This window comes from Wyeomyia smithii, chromosome 2 (genome assembly GCF_029784165.1).
Source record: "Wyeomyia smithii strain HCP4-BCI-WySm-NY-G18 chromosome 2, ASM2978416v1, whole genome shotgun sequence".
Lineage (NCBI taxonomy): Eukaryota > Metazoa > Arthropoda > Insecta > Diptera > Culicidae > Wyeomyia > Wyeomyia smithii.
The window spans coordinates 194,781,745-194,798,949 of NC_073695.1; the positions used below are offsets into that span (position 1 = coordinate 194,781,745).

Here is a 17,205-nt window from a genome sequence, read left to right on the forward strand (position 1 = left end):
AAAACGATAAACATTTTTTTTGAAATCACGTTTTGCTCAGAAAACGCAGCTTTTTTAAATGATACATAAAAACTGGTAAAGCTTTAGGACCCAATTGCAGCAGACAGCTTTTCCTAAACGTCTTTAAAATCGAGCATAATATATTCAGGGCGAAAAACAAAAAATTGAAGTGCTCTCAAGCTTTGGATTTAAGGGGCCATCCACATACCACGTGAACAGCTTTGGGGGAGGGGGGTGTTGGCTAATGTCCACGGTCCATACAATTTTTTTAGAATTTATATGGGTAGTTGTCCACGGAGGGGGATGGGGGGTGGTCAAAATCGTTAAAAATCTGTCCACGTGGTATGTGAATGGCCCCTAATTCGGATAGTAAAACAAACTTCCCCGAAGAAAAACTGATAAAATTCGAAAAATGGAGACAGAGTATTAAAGAACCTTAACATTTAGGAAAAGAAAATGAAAATTTGACAAAAGTAATAATACTAAAACCACAGATAACAGACATCCAAGCTAGAACAAAAAACTCCAGAAATCGTGTGTAAAATTTCAAATTCTTACTCGTTTGGAATGCTAACGACATCTTCCTGCAACTTGCGACTTTAACCACTTTAGTGATGGCAGCGCTGGTTTACGGTCAAAGCTGCCAGACGCATGAAAATTCTTACAGATTATACAGTCACTGTTTATGCAACGATATAACATAGATTTTGTGGGGTTTATGAATTTATTTTTTCAAACCAACACCAAAACAAACCAATTTATCGCAAATATACAGAGGGATTGAATAAAGAAGTCGATAATACACACATTATGACTGCTCAAAATTTCTACATTCGAAAACGGCAACCTTTCTCATTGCGATAATATCGATAAAAGCTGGAAAACTATCGATTTTATCGAATCATTGACCACTGAGTGTTCTTAGCGCCACCATACTGCGTATTGCGACATGCTAAAAAACCGTTGCGTCTTTTTACACATGAAGCAAAGTTAGCTTGGATATCTGTTATCTGTGCTTAAACTAAAATCAAATCCACACAAAAAGCAAAACAAAGCCCTGGTGCTACATTCCGATTCGGAACTTGACCTTTTGTTTATTTATACACAGACTTCGCAGCTGACGTTTTAGTGTACAGGGCAATTGCGGGGCTAGCACTACGATCCTACTGATGCTAACAGCCTCTGTCGAGCCGAGACTCCTATGACCTATGACGACTGGCTTGTTAGGCCAGCATCGTACCTCGAGACCATCCGGGAGATCCATATAAAAAGTTCCAAATAATGGATTCACGAATATTACGTCGTCAATTTACCCTCTACTGCCGAAGTCAATTTTCAGACGGACTTCGAAAAAATCACTATGAATCTTTATAAACATTTTTTAAGTATTGATTGAAACTTTTTAGAGGTGTAACCAAAGATCATCTGAACGCGGTACTGGGCACTAGAGGGTTAAGTCGGATTTTGCCTTACCGATCTGATTGTGACGGTTCACTCCACGCAGTTGCTACAATGAAGTACGTTTTATATCCTAACCACTGTAAGCCAGCTTTAAACCCTCTAACGAATATAACAGATCTTTCGTATATTACGTAACGCACTCAGCAGAGGAGATGGTTATTCAGCGAAGCGTTCCACTGCACGAGGCCCACATGCAAAATTACATTGTGTATTCAAATTTATCTTAAATATTGCCAAAAATCCGCATTACGTAATATGTAAAAGTAACTTTTTGGAGAACCAAAGGCTATTAAAACTAGAAAAAAAAACTAGAAAAAGCGATACAAAAAACGGTAATTATTATAAGAATCTGTTTTTGCAAATACACTAAAGTCTTTTTTCACGCGTAAATTTCGGAATCCGCGTAAAAAAACGCGTAAATTCCGGAATCCGCGTAAAAAAAATCGCGTAAATTCCGGAATCCGCGTAAAAAAACCGCGTTAATTCCGGAATCCGCGTAAAAATACCGCGTGAACTCCGGAATCCGCGTAAAAAAAGCCGCGTAAAAAACCGCGTAAAAAGCGACCTTAGTGTATATGCGTTTGTGGGCCCATTTAATGAACTCGGATAAACTTCAAATGTTCATGGGTTAATTTTAAAGTAAAAGGGAAACTTTTTCCGCCCGGCACTCATCGAAATTGCACAATGTTTAAAAAAATGGCCACTCTGTTATCTATAAATTATGTTATGTGAAATTTCGAAGATCATATGGAATACTCAATGCACTGATTTTTTTTTTGTAACTCTAATATTTATTTAGGCCCAACCGCGAAGCATAATGGGGCCGAATGTCTTTTTGGAGTAGGGAAAAGCCAGCTTGAGTAGAGCTTGTATCCCGACTGCTCCTCCTCAAACAGGCATAAAAACCCTCTCATCTTTTCTCTTTAAAATACAAATTAAAAATACAAAATTAATTCAACCTAAAACTAATATGTACATCTATCTATATCTATCTATATGTAAAACGATCTATCTATATGAATAAGTATAAAATTGAGGGATGATGAGTCCTTGTCTCTTGGAAATCATAACCTAAGATGAAAGATGGAGAAAGAAAGATAAAGATTAGTATAATCCTTAAAGATCTGCTTAGTGAGGGGGGGACAGAGAGAAGCGAAGAAGGGAAGAGGATTCAAATACGATAATTTATATCTTTAATAAATTGGTAAATATGGGTGAGCAAACTGATATCATGACTGGCAAGTGCATCCCGAACTTGCATTGCAGATGGTGCATTGCGTTCCCGGAGGGAATCGAAAAGTTTATTCCTTGCTCTGTGGTATTTAGGGCATACGAAGACTACGTGTTCTATATCCTCGTACCCTCCACATTCGCAAAGGTTGCTATCGACTATCCCTATTCGATAGAGGTGAGTATTTGCCATGTAATGGTTTGACATTAGGCGTGAAATAACTCGTATAAAATCCCGAGTTAAATCGTGCCCTTTAAACCATGATTTCGTAGACACCTTGGGCGAGATGGAGTGCATCCATAGCCCCAAATCGCCAGAATCCCACTTTTCCTGCCAGTTTGCCAGAGCCAGTTGTCGGGGTAGGTGAGAATACTCGGTGTAGGTGATCGGTCTATCAAATATATCTCCTTCTATGGCACCCCTTTTCGCTAGTAAATCAGCTTCTTCATTGCCTGGGATTGAGCAATGGGAGGGGACCCACACAAAGCAGATAATGAAAGACCGATCAACCAGCACTTCTAATATCCGTCTAATTTCCGGGAGGAAATAGGACGGATGCTTGACCGGTTTGATCGATCGGAGAGCTTCGATAGAACTGAGGCTGTCCGAAAAGATGAAATAATTGCCTGGTGTCTTGAGCTCGATAATTCGCAGCGAATTGTGTATGGCAGCTAGTTCCGCTACGTATATGGAGCAAGGTTGTGCCAGTTTGCGGGATATGCGATGATCCATGTTGAAAATGCCATATCCGGAATGTCCATCCATTTCAGATCCGTCCGTGAAAAAGGAATTCTGTTCTGGGAGGTGGCCAAATTTTGCCGAAAATATTGATGGCACAACTGTTGGTTTAAGGTGTTCAGGAATTTCATGGATTTCTTGTTTCATCGTCAAATCAAATACAACAGAAGGATTTTTGAGCGATGTTGAAATCTCACGGTATGGATCAACAACCGAAGGATTTATCTCCATAGACATGAACCGCTGGTATACTGACATACAGGGTTTCTGAACAACTTCCAGACATTTCTCATAGTTCGCAATAAGCATTGGATTTGCTATTTCCGATCTGATGAGGAAACGTAGGGCCAGCTCAAAAAGTCTCTCTTTAATAGGTAGCACTCCAGCTATGACCTCTAGAGTCATGGTATGCGTCGATTGCATGCAGCCTAGAGCGATACGCAAACATCGGTATTGTATCCTCTCTAGCTGCAGCATGTGTGAGGCTGCGATACCTCTGAAACATATGCTGCCGTATTCTATTACGGGCAGAATCGTAGTTTGGTAGAGTCGTATCAAATCCTCTGGATGAGCTCCCCATGTGGTTCCTGTTACCATTCGAAGAAAATTGATTCTCGGTTGCCATCGTTGCTTCACGTAATTCACATGTTTTTCCAATGTGCACTTAGAGTCATACCATACTCCTAGATACTTGAAGCTAGGTGACTGAGTGATGGGTCTTCCGGACAAAGTTAGCTCTAAACGGGGTGGTGGTCGCTTTTTTGAAAAGACTACATTCTCCGTTTTTTCAAGCGAGAACTCAATTCCAAGACAACTGGCCCAACCGCTCAGATTATCCAGCGTATTTTGCAGGCTGTTTTTCATGTCTACAGCCAGAGACGCCGTGACTGATACTACGCAGTCGTCAGCTAACTGGCGAATGGTGCAGCCGTCCGCCAAGCATGTGTCAATGTCACTGATGTAGAAGTTGTACAACAGCGGACTCAGACAAGAGCCTTGGGGGAGACCCATGTAGCTTGTTCGTGTTATTGTTGAAGAACCGTGGTTGGAAAGTAAATGCTTTTCAGACAGCAGGTTGATCAAGAAGCTCGTCAATATAGGGGAGAATCCTCTTTGATGCAGTTTATCGGAAAGAATTTCGATTGAAACTGAATCGAATGCACCTGTGATATCCAGGAAAACTGAGGTCATTTGTTGTTTGCTACCAAGAGCCATTTCCGCTTCTGTGGCTAGCAATGCTAGGCAATCGTTAGGGCCCTTGCCCCTACGGAAGCCGAATTGGGTCTCTGATAGCTGGTTAGTTGTTTCTGCCCAGTTGTCTTGTCTACGCAGAATCATTTTTTCAAGCAATTTGCGTATGCATGAGAGCATTGCAATCGGCCTGTACGAGCGATGATCTGTGGCAGGTTTTTCTGGCTTTTTGATTGCGATAATCTTAACCTGTCTCCAAGCTTCCGGGATCATATTGTTCCTGATAAGCTTATTAAACAGTACAAGAAATCGTATCTTAGCCGAATCCGGTAGGTTTTTCATCAAATTAAATTTGATCCTGTCCGGTCCTGGAGCCTTGTTCTTGCAAGAAGCGAGTGCGATTGAAAATTCCAGCATTGAAAACTCTGGTTCTTCAATGGCCGTTGTGTCGCTGAATTCCTGCTGTGATGGGACAGCGTCTGGGCATACCTTTTTCGCGAAATCATAGATCCAACGTTCAGAGTATTCATTAGCCTCATTGTTGTCGGACCTATTGCGCATTTTCCGAGCCGTATTCCAGAGATAGCTCATAGAAGCATCTCTGGGTAACGTGCTTATGAAATTTTGCCAGTACGATCTTTTTTTCAGCTTGTGCAGTTTAGTCTGTTTCAGTTCCAGCTCTCTAAACTGATCAAAAAGTTGAATGGAATGATCTTTCCTGAATGCTAGGTATGCTGCTTTTAGAGTTTTTTTCATCTCGGTGCATTCTTTGTCCCACCATTGTTTGTTAGGACGAATTTTCAACTTGTTCTCAGGGGCGGGCCTCGTCTGAGATTGCAACGCGCTATCTAAAATTAATGTTGCAAGGAAGTTGTATTCGTCGGATGGAGAAAGCTCATCGGTTGTTTCGAGACCCTGGGATATTATGTTCGCGATTTTTTCCCAATCAATATTCCGGGTGAGATCATACTCTACTACGACTGTGGTAGCAGACTGGAGCCTGTACATAATCGAAATATTTATTGGCAAATGGTCACTACCATGGGGATCTTGAACAATCTCCCATTTACAATCCAAAGCTATTGAGGAGGAACACATAGACAAGTATAAAGTGCTCTCTCGTACTGGAGGCCTTGCTATTCTTGTAGCTAATCCAGGTATATTCAATAGGGTCATATCGAACTCGTCTAGTAAGCTTTCAATAAGAATAGCCCGGCTATCATCTCCAGGTGCTCCCCACGCCATACCGTGAGAATTGAAGTCTCCCAAGAGAAGACGTGGTGTCGGAAGCAGCTCCGTTATTTGAGTTAGCTGCAGCCGGTTAATAGTAGCTCTGGGTGGAATATAGACTGATGCGACAGTGAGGCTCTCACACGCAATTGTTATATGGCAAGCAACAATTTCTATACCATCAATTGCTGGAAGAGGGATTCGGAAGAATGGGTAGCATTTTTTGATACCAATGAGCACTCCACCATAAGAGTTTCCGCGGTCTAACCGAATGATATTGAAGTTTTGAACGGTCAGTGTTGTATCCGTTGATAACCATGTTTCTGATAGCGCGAAAATATCGCATTTGCTATCGTGAAGCAGGAGTTTAAATTTATCTAATTTGGGGGTCAAGCTCCTACAGTTCCATTGTATGATCCTTGTTGTCGATTCGTCACTTCTGTTGTCTGATTTAGACATCGAAGGATACGAACGCGAGGAGGGGCCATTTGGTGCTTAGTTGCTTACCCAACATGCAAATTGTTGGAAGCCAAGCTGAAATCATACTTTTAAGAGAATCGGATAAACCAAAAGTGGTAAATATCCATTCAACGATCATTTTGAATGAAATACAACCATCAGAGGACGGTTTTTCAGATTCCGATGACAATTTAGCTGTGGGAACAGCTCGTTTCCCTGGGAGCTTAGGGAACTCTTTATCGCAAACAACTTTGAAACCTGGTGGTGACGCTTTAGCATTTTGCTTGGAAGTGGAACCACGAGGGGTATCATTAAGCGCCTTGTTCTGCTCCTTTCTAGGGAGTTTAGGAGAAGAAGCACTTGACCGTTTTCGTACAGCTCCGGTTGATAGCAGAGGTTGATAATCCTCTTCGTCATCATTTGAATCATCGTTTTCCAAACTGGAGTAACGATTTTCCTCCTGCTGTAACGCTGTCTTCAGCATCTGTGCGAAAGACTGCTTACTGCGTTGTCTGGTCGATTTTTTTAGTGCGTCAGAGCGTAGCTTATACTTTGCGCACTCTTCAATTTTGTGTGGGTTGCCACCACATAAGGAGCATTTTGCTTCCTGTTCGCTACAAGTGTGGTTATTCTCCATTATTTCACCACACTTGCAACATTTAGTCTTATTACTGCAGTAGGCTTTCGTGTGCCCTAACTGCAGACAATTAGTACAGGTCATTACTTTCGGAATGAAAAGTCTAACCGGTAGTCGGAGTTTGAATAGCTCTAAATAATCCGGAAGCACTTTTCCTTCGAACGTCACTCTAAACGAGTCGTTCGGGGAGTATTTGCCCATGTTGTCTTTAGAATACATTCTTCGGCATTCTAGAATTTTTATTTCTGGAAGGTTTGGGTTTTTAAAACGTCCAGTTCCTTCCAGTATCTCTTTCTCTGTAAGATCGGGTTCTGTTATCACGCCCTCGATCTCAATAGCGCGTGCCGGAATATATACCCGTACTCAATGGTAAAATTTTGATCTTCAACGACCGCATTAGCGTGTTCGAGATCAGAAAATGTCACCTTTAATTTGTCAGTTTTGACCTTATATACCTCGATTAGGCTGGTATATCTCAAGCGCAAAGTTTTACAAATTTGCACCACTTTCAGGGGTTTGTTTTTGGGACGAATATATACAACTCAGCGAAGTCCAGGTTGATTCTTCTGGTACTTCTTTACTCGAATTGGTGCGTCATTGGTGGATGGGATAGGCGAAGCAGTGTGACGAGGTCTCTTACGTTTTTTCTTCACTTCAGAGAAGCCGTCCACACTGTTGTTAGGGGTGTCAGAGAAATCCATTACGGACTCTTCTCCCTCTGAACAGGAGGAAAGGTCCGGGGGAATAGACAGTCCACCCACCGCCATTGGGTCGTGAACTGCCTACCGCCGAAAATTTTATAAAAACGAGTTACTCATATACACAAAAGTAATGAAGATGATTTATATAATATAAATTAGAAAAAGGGAAGATAGGAAAAAAATAAATAAATATGTATATAAAAATATGCCAAAGAGAATTAAATCGTAGTATCACTTATCTTATACATATATCGATGTAATTCCGCAACACTGGATACGCTGTCGCTGTAACTGCGTAGCGGCGGCGCCACTTGCTTCTCCCCAGTCGGGGTTCCCCCACCAGTCACAGCAATTCTCTGTGATGCGGGACGGGCAATCCGAAGTAAATCTGCACACGTATCAGCATACGCGCCAAGTACACCACTACCACAGCTGCACTCCCCTGCTGCGGGGCAATCCAGACCAACGCAGTATATACGGTTGATCGTGCCGCTCTCGTCTGCACGCACAGCGTACCACTACCACAAAACTGCACTGCACACGCGAACGCTAGAAAAAAGCGGGAATTAATTCGGTAAACTGCAGAACGCAAGAAACTCGACTTATCTGCTCGGCTGCCGAATAAGCAATGACTCAATGCACTGATAATCAACGACAAATATGTTTCTCAGCTGGTCTCGAGGTATGATGCTGGCCTAACAAGCCAGTTGTCGTAGGTTCGTGTCTCGGCTCGGGAGAGACTTTTAGTGTTAGTAGGCTCGTATTCAAGTAGGTATTCAAAATTTATATTTTGAATGATATTTGTCGATTTTTCTTAGCATGAAGTGCATTCTAATAGAAATTCATTACAGGAAATCATATACCAACATTAACTGTTGGACGATTCAGTTGTTTAGTGTATATTTTCCATCTGAAAAGTATACTTTTCCTCTTTGAACTGCGCAATTAAAGGATGATAATCAGTTCTAAAATGACGCACAATACTTAAGGCTCAAACACAATGGATATGTGCGGCCGCGTTTGCGCCAATTTGCCAGTTAGCACATCTGTTCAACTGAAGAACCAAAAATGAGACAAAATCTTTTTATTTTGAGTATCGACATCTAGCGGTGGAGAGTACGCATTTTACACTCGAAATTTTATTACGCTTATATTTCATTCATTCAATAAAAGGACTGTATGAGCTCTCGCCGCTTTTCGCCGAGAGAATCCTTTGTTCTCCACGGTACTGGTATAGCGAGGGTGCCTTTTCATGATAATACACAGTACCACCCGCATACGTGCAACGGTTTTTATGTAAATATATTTTTAATGAATTTCATTGTTGCCCAAGTTGACAACTGAATATCTTGACTAACGACAATCATTTTTCTGCATTGTACCTAATGTAAGCAGTGCTGTGTAAAGCGCGTCTGATATGCATTACTTGCAATGTTAGGTATAAAAAACGGTACGAGAAAAAAAAATATTGTCGTTGGTCAAAAAAATTCGGTTTCCAAGTCCAGCGAAGATACTCAAGTAAATCAACAAACAGGTTAAAATAGTATCAACAGTCGCGAGATGTACAATCCAAGAAAATTTGTTAAACAATGTTTGAATGGTTGAAAGATTTTTAGTTTAATTCGTTCTATTGATGTTGATTGTGAATTGTTACTGAATTTCCGCTTTAAAGATCTCTTGAATGCGGTCCTGTCTTAACTTGATTTTGATAGATTCAACTATTCAAGATCACTATTCAAGATTGTTCAAAGTTACATATCTGTTCTGTGAAGTTAGCCCATACATTTTCTGTCAAATTACGTCAACGCAAAGCAAACGTATCGTGCTTGGGCTTCTATGAGGCTAAAGTCAAGCAATAATTATACATTTATGTACGAGCAATTTGGTTACCAATACCAAAAGTTGCTTTCTTAGAATTCAAAATGGCGTCTTAGGTCGATTTTTGGCTTCTGTGAATCATTACGAATCCGGAAAGACTCATATTGGGTGGTATTTTGTCACTTTCGGCTGATTTACAGAAACCGGAAGTCGTCATCCGTGATGCCTAGTTCCGGAAAAACCAATATTAGGTGATATTCGGTCATTTCTGGTTGTTTTCCAGAAACCTGAATTTTCCTCCTCAAGTTTAAAAAAAGCGTCTGGAGTCGATTTTTGGTTGCTGTGCATGATTCCGCCCCCCTCCCCTTCTTCCACAGTATGAAGGGGTGTTAAATCATCATAGAAACATTTCTTTCATTTACTTGATTAGTTTTTGAGCTACGCAGAAATTTATGTTTCATTTGTATAGGACCCCGTGGTTCTGTGGTTAGCGATGTCGGTCGGCTAGCTCTCCCACACGGTTGTGATATCGGGTTCGATTCCCGATCGAGTCGAAGATCTTTTCGAGCTGGAAATTTTCTCGACTCAGCACTGGGGCACGGTGTATCGTTGTACTTATCCTACACATGCAAAATGTGCCAGAAACAATATCGATAACGAATTCTCTCAACTAATCTAGTTGATCGAGACCGCTATTAGCCCCAAGGCTAAGCGTGCGATATTGTATAGGACCCCTCCCTTCCAAAAGAGTGGGGAGGGGAAGTGGGGATATGTCGAACTGCTATGAAAATATTTTTTTAGATTTTGTTTATTTGTATAAAAATTATATGACTAAACTAGATCTTAATGATCTATTGTAAAATACATAGAATATCACATGCTACTACGAATACGCTGACGGAATTTTTTGTTGTTGACAAGTTGAAATCGAGCAAGTAGTAGTATCTTGGAATCGTTTGCTCACACTTATCATAAGGCTCGTTGCCGTCATACACAGTATTTCTGTAGGTTACCTTAGCCATTGCCTGGACCTTAGAATGCGTTGCGGTGCATAGATATGGAGTTGATCAAGTAATGCGGGGCAATCCTGGATTACAAAACTTTCGTTCCGAAAACTTCTTGGTTGGTATCCGGCGATCAGTGAACGTTTCGTTGCCAATCAATGCACATCGGTCTCGATAGGATGGCAAGTCATGCGGGTGCGTCCAAGGTAGATTACGTAACGCATATCGGACAAACTTATGCTGCACTGATTCAATTCTGGAAATCCACACTTCTTCATAGGACGATCATACACTAGAAGCGAATTCAAGAATAGATTTCACTGAAGAACACTGCCGCTCCAAGCATAACTGTCCCATATTCTATGCAAACCTTATGGACGCTGGGACAGTTATGCTTGGTATGTTTTATTTGAAAAAGTCGGGAAAAAATGTGAGGTCAAATTGTCCTATCTTTAAAATAATCGCATATCAGTCCCACCAAATGTTTATCCTAAATATGGCCATATTTTTTTCTTCAATCCATGTAGCAAATATTTGGTGCTGTTTTTCAAGCTTGATACTGTTAAAAAATCATCAAATAATTAAATAATGCAAGGTTGTTTCAAACACACACAAATTGTCAGAAATCAGAAGAAATCATTTTTGGTTGCTTAGCTAAAAACAGCTTTTACCTCTTTTCATCGCCGTCGTCTTCCGTCAAGCCACTGTTGTAATGAAATTGGAAACTTCCCTTTCTCAATACCACTTTTCCAATATGCTAAATGCACGGGCTTATGCGGAATAATGTTATTCAGCACGTATTGCGAAACACTGAAGACGTAAGTAAGGAAATTATTCAGTAGCATATCTAAGACTCCAACCTTATACTTTGCTTGTTCTAAGACGACCTTAAAGTTGGGGTAAGTAATGGGTGGACGTCTCCCCCATTTTCAATGCAGCATAGAAGCAGTCTGCGGCCATAAACATCTGATCATATTCAAAATACTTGAGAAAAATATGACTACTCCTACACATAGCGGTTGAAAGTGAGACTGGTATGCGATTATTTTGCTACTCGATGGCCTAAAAATCGCATATCAGTTTCGTCTTTATCTTTCATTGTAATTTTCACGAAAAAGGCAATTCTTTCATGAAAAAGTGATGATTAAGGACTATTTCATTACATTATGTCGAAAAAATAAGAATAATCCACCCCAAACAGGTGAAATACCTAAAACAAGAAAAATATCTTTAAACGCTGTTTTCTCAACTCGACGATTTTCCAGATGGGACTCATATGCGATTATAGGGAGTATAGGCGTTTTGAGAACCGATTTTTTTCGTCGACAGTATACCGAGCATTTGCGAACGGTTTCGTTTCAAATCCCTCAATCGCGCATTAGACCAAGATGATTTTTGGGAGTTCTGAGCAGAAGTACTACTTGAGTAAAACAATAATGCTATTCGGTACTGAAAGCACTAACAGCATCATCACTATTCACACTTGTGTAAATGTCAGACCAACCAATTAGGTAGAGCAATCCAATGAGGGCATCGAAGTCAGTTTTACGAAAATCGAGCTCAGACATGACAACGTCGTTGCTCGTCCATTGCCGTTGCAGCACTATTTATCACAGTGTTCGGTGCTTCAGTTTCTACTGTGCTAGATTACGCATCAACAGTTACGACCTGAAGATTTGTCTAGATCGACAGGTTTGGGAACTTCCGTGATGTTGTACACAGAGCATCTGAAACATTGAAGAACATTAGGCCGGGAGAAGTTGGAAATATCCGGATATTTGCCTGGCATATCACGCCTAGATGACTATCTTACTATGTTGGCTGTGATACCATTGCATGACTGATGGCTCGACTGTACCGGGGCCAGAAGAGGCTCCCAAAAACTTCCACAAGCCAAATGTAGTTCCAGTCACCTGATTAGTTCTTGAGTTGTGCAGAAATTCGTTTTTTATTGATATGGGACCCCTCCCTTCCAGAGAAGAGAAAAGTGTCGAACCACCATGGAGATATTGCTAACCCGCAGAAACTTTCACATGCCATACTTGGTTCAATTTACTTGATTGACTCAAGATTTGCAAAAATTTGTGATTCATTTGTTCGGGACCCCTTGCTTCCAGAAGAGGGAGGGGTCTCGGACTACCCCAATCACATTTCTCAGCCTCAGTTCAGTTTTCGGTTATGTTTGCCTTCAACGAAGTTTATCGTTAGAAGTATGATAACTAACTGAATTATGTCGATTTAATTGTAAAGCTGAAAAAATTTCGTAATCAATAGTATCTTTAAAATGTTAAATTAGAGAGAAAAGAAGCACTTAAAAAGGAAAAATGTAAAAATGTTTTTTTGAGAACTAAACTGCAATTGTCTCTCTGAAATGTGTGATAAACATGGGTTTGTTAGCTAGATTGAACATTGAAGTCTTCTCTACAAGTTGTTTTTTGGAACCAAGCGTATAACTCTTTTAGTTTAGCTGCTACTTCATTTTAAAAGCAATAAACTGTGCCTTCATTTAGTGTTGTAAGATTCACAACTTTCTGCTCCACTGTGTTTCAAGCAATATATAAAAAACAAAATCTTTTATAAATAACCCCCTCTTAACCCTATCCCCGCCGAGAGAAATCATTTTTCACATCGAAAAATGACATTCAAACTCTTATTACTCAGCAACCAATTGGCATAAACTGTATTGCATGTTGAAGATCAATCTGTTCTCCAACTGGTTAGAAAATTTTCATCGTTAGAAATTCCAAGTATAGTTGTTAAACCGTTATCAAAGTTTATATGTCAGGTGATGCCATATGGCATCACCCGCGGGGAATGGGTTAAGTGTGGCATTTCCTCTTAGGGGTCTTGAATCAAATAAGCGATAAGAGTATCTTTGCGAGAGAAATGAATTATCGCAGTAAGCAACCAACGCAATATCGCTGAGGTGTTCGTTGACCGAATCGACTAACCACCCGCCGTCGAAAGCGGTGGCCTCTTGCAAGTTTATAACAAATAGCCCTATTACAACATATCTTTAAAATATCACGATGGCATAAGCAGCTCCGAAAAAAATAACTTTTGTGTCTTGATACAGAAGAATTGATTTGAATCCTGCTGGTCTGTTGATGATTAAAAAAGCGTATATGAAAACGCGCACCGAAAATCAATCAGATAGGTTTTCGAGAAATAACTTCTGGCTAAGACTAAGGTGAACGGCCTTATTTTCAACAAATCTTCCACGATAGTCGAGCCTTTCCGGGACGGCCCGACTTGTACAATTGCCATCCCAGTCAACCATATTGGAGTAAAATTTACTGCAGAATAACCACATGGCAACAAAAAAAACTCACGCGACTTGGCCTGGTTGATCAGTGTGGTTGTATTTTTACGTTACCGAAATCCGTAAGCGGATTTTGCGCAGACTCGGCCAGCTTCGGCCGGCGCTTCGCGCTCGAATTCGCAGCACGCGAACCTTCGACCGCATTCAAACCGCCGGATTTTGGCTCAGTCATCCGAGAGCATTCATTGAAGCCGGTCCCAGAGAGAGCGGAGCCCTATCAGTCCAAGGCCATCAGCCATCAGCAACGTGGTCAAGTTTTTGTGTAAAACCGCGTTGAGTAAAAATAGAAGTGAATCGTAGTTTGTTGTGTTTTTGTCGGAATTTGAACTGTTTTCCTTGCAACGATCCGCACTGAGGGATTGAGGCGTCTCGCATAGGAGTGAGTGAGTTTGGGGGAAAGCACATTACTCACACGCGAGTAGACTTGAAAGGTGCGACAAAACCTAACAAGGCGACGTGCATTTATAGTTGATTGACATCATTTTGATTGGGAAGGACAACAACGTTTGTGGAAAACATTGCGTGCCAGTTGTCTTATTTCCTCAAGTATTTTTCTTACGAGTTTTCCATTAATTGAAGTGCTAACATAAGACTTATTAGGTACCTTAGCTGCATGTTTAGTTGCTTGATGTAGTTTATTCCACAAGTACTTGAGCTTCTGTGTAGACTAAGTGGTTCTGATACAATAAAATAATTCGAAATTGATTGACATTTTTTTCTTTTACATTACCAGCATTTTCCCGATTAAGCAACATGGTTAGGCAAGGTCCACGACCACTGGTAATTTGTGGCCCATCCGGCTCCGGCAAGAGTACCTTACTTAAGAAACTGTTTAAAGAATTCCCGGACACATTCGGTTTCAGTGTGTCACATACAACTAGGAAACCACGCCCCGGAGAAGAAGATGGAATCCATTATCATTTCGTTTCGGTGGAAGAAATGCAAGCTGCGATCGAGAACGGCGAATTTATCGAGACTGCCGTTTTTAGTGGAAACATGTACGGAACCAGGTGAGAAGAGATTGCTTAGGAAGTTTTTTCCTAATTGATGGATTTTGTTTTACAGCAAAAAAGCTGTGGAAAATGTTCAGCACCAAGGAAAGGTATGCGTGTTGGATATAGAAATTGAAGGTGTAAAACAGGTGCGCAATTCGGAGCGACTGAATCCTCTGTTGGTGTTTATTAATCCACCATCGGTGGCTGAGCTTGAGCGTAGGCTGCGAGGCAGGCAAACCGAAACCGAGGAGAGTTTACAAAAACGTCTGAATACCGCAAGAATAGAATTGGAATATGGTGAGTGTCTTGCTGTCAATCCTGTAAAAAGCATGGCTTGGTAAAATCAACTATTATTGCGCATTTTAGGCTCCATTCCCGGTAACTTTCACATAGTAGTTCACAACAACAACCTGAAACAGGCCTACACTGAACTGCGGGATTTCATTGTACGCGAGCTAGAAACTCAACAAAATCAAGGTATCAACGTTTGTTTGACTCGTGTTCCCTTGAATGATAATTAATTGAGGTGTCAACCTGACCGCGTGTTTTGAGTGCATTTGATATCCCTCTGTCGACTGTGTCGAGACAAAAAAGCGACCATGCTTTATTTTATCGGCCGAGATTTTTCCCTGCTCGCAGATCTATCCGTTTTACCAATTAAACTCTAACCATTAACATGTTTTCAACATTCAACTCAGACACATTCTATGTATCGGTATTATTATTACGCAACATTCCAGCCTTCGAAAACAAAGTTTCATAAACTTAGAGTAGACAGACGGGTGCAAAGACAAACTTGTGCGTTTTTTTTTGTTAATTGTAGGGTGCTTAGAACTTAATGTTACAGCCGGTGTTAGGCAATTGTCTCACAAATATCATTGCAAACCATTTGAATATGACGCAATACAACATTAGACTGTACCTTGATCTGGTACAGGTTAACTTTTTTTAGAAAAAAAATCAAAGTGTTAGAATTCACACCTGTTATGTATAAAATCCATCGAATTTATTAGTCGTGACAAGCGATTTTTCGTTGTAAACAAATAAGCAATAAAGTGATTTAGTCATTAATCACTTAGTCAAAATATACATTCCTAGTAATAGAATTATTCGGTATAACTTTTCTCAGTAAACAATACTCTATCTACAAATTGTCACACTTTTCATGTTGCTGACATTATTTGATTTTTTTATGTTTTGTTAATTTTTTCTCAACTAATTTAAAAACTAAAATATCTATAGCATTATGTAGGCAGAGTTAGTGCATAATGAATTTACTCTTTTTCACTAACTGTGTTTGCCTGGTGTTCAAATGAATAACACAACTAGAAACATTTTCCAGCTTAAAAGGTAAATATTAATTTGCTCTAATGATAGTGTGCTAACCAATAATTGATTGCTTGGTTGTATCCTGCGGTTGAGAACAAGAGTTCAGTGTTCGAGTTATGAATTCGGCGTTTTTATTGCTCTGCAATTAGCTATAATGTTAACCCTTTTCGTTTTCTCTTTCTTTTTCTTTTCTTCGATTACAATTTGTATCCTTTGCGCGTTGCACGAACAACAGAAAAATTGTTCATACCGTCTATAGTTACAGAATATAAAAGATGCGATTCCTAAGTAAGCTTTTAGCCAGCAACCGTAAATTGTGTACTAAAACTGCTTTTTAAGGATAAGTTCAGCACACATACTCTATTCAAAGCATAAGTTCACGCCAAATCATAAATCTTTTGTAACACAACATGCACCAAAAATAAAAATATGCCACTAAAAGGAATCTAATCCCACTGAAATAAAAAACTGCTAAACAAAACTTTTTAGTACGTAGGTGTTAGGTGAGAAGGAAGCAGAATCCGTGTGTCCGAATTGGAGGGAAGTTGTTTAGTGACCGAGAGAAGATTCGTGTGTTTAGGCAATAGTTTTAAGGTCATCTATTTTACCATCTATCATGGATTGATGCAACAGCATCAGAGGTACCAGAACCACTTGAAACAACAGCCCGGTGTAATAGATGATGGTGCTAGTATTACGAAACCAGCTTCGAGGTCAGATCAGATAAGGCCGGAAAAAACAACAGAATATCTGATCACAAGCCTCTGTATTTACCTATTATTTTTGTCTTTTCGAAAAAAAAAGTTTTTTACTGCTGTACTTTTTAACTACACCGATGAAATGAACTGAAGAATTCCATGTTGAATTACTAATTCTATTGTATGTAATTGGGGTGTATGTAAACTATAGAATAGTCCAGTAAACCATAGGCGAATATTATTATTCACCAACGCATCAATAAATAATTACATATGCTTTTAAATGTCGGAAACTTGACCGTGGCATTTCAAATTCGAAGTGATTATATCACCGAACTAAGCTGAAGTTTATAAGATGTTATTATTCGATTCGATAAACCTAGTGTAAATC

At 40.1% G+C, this 17,205-nt stretch overlaps 1 protein-coding gene across 5 annotated transcripts in view; it reads left to right on the top strand.

Moving 5' to 3' along the window:
• Positions 1 to 17,112, top strand: part of LOC129720657 (uncharacterized) — a 27,063-nt gene extending 9,951 nt beyond the window's left edge. For 2 of the 5 annotated variants that reach the window (XM_055672164.1, XM_055672166.1), the window contains exons 2-5: positions 14,526 to 14,802; positions 14,858 to 15,084; positions 15,154 to 15,264; positions 16,352 to 17,112. In XM_055672164.1, the coding sequence (XP_055528139.1) occupies positions 14,526 to 14,802; positions 14,858 to 15,084; positions 15,154 to 15,264; positions 16,352 to 16,404 (668 nt within the window). In that variant the 3' untranslated portion in view covers positions 16,405 to 17,112. Of the gene's footprint in view, positions 1 to 13,943; positions 14,176 to 14,525; positions 14,803 to 14,857; positions 15,085 to 15,153 lie in introns of those variants that run through there. The other 3 variants (XM_055672168.1, XM_055672167.1, XM_055672165.1) reach the window with 3 other exon arrangements.
• Positions 17,113 to 17,205: the final 93 nt, after the last annotated feature.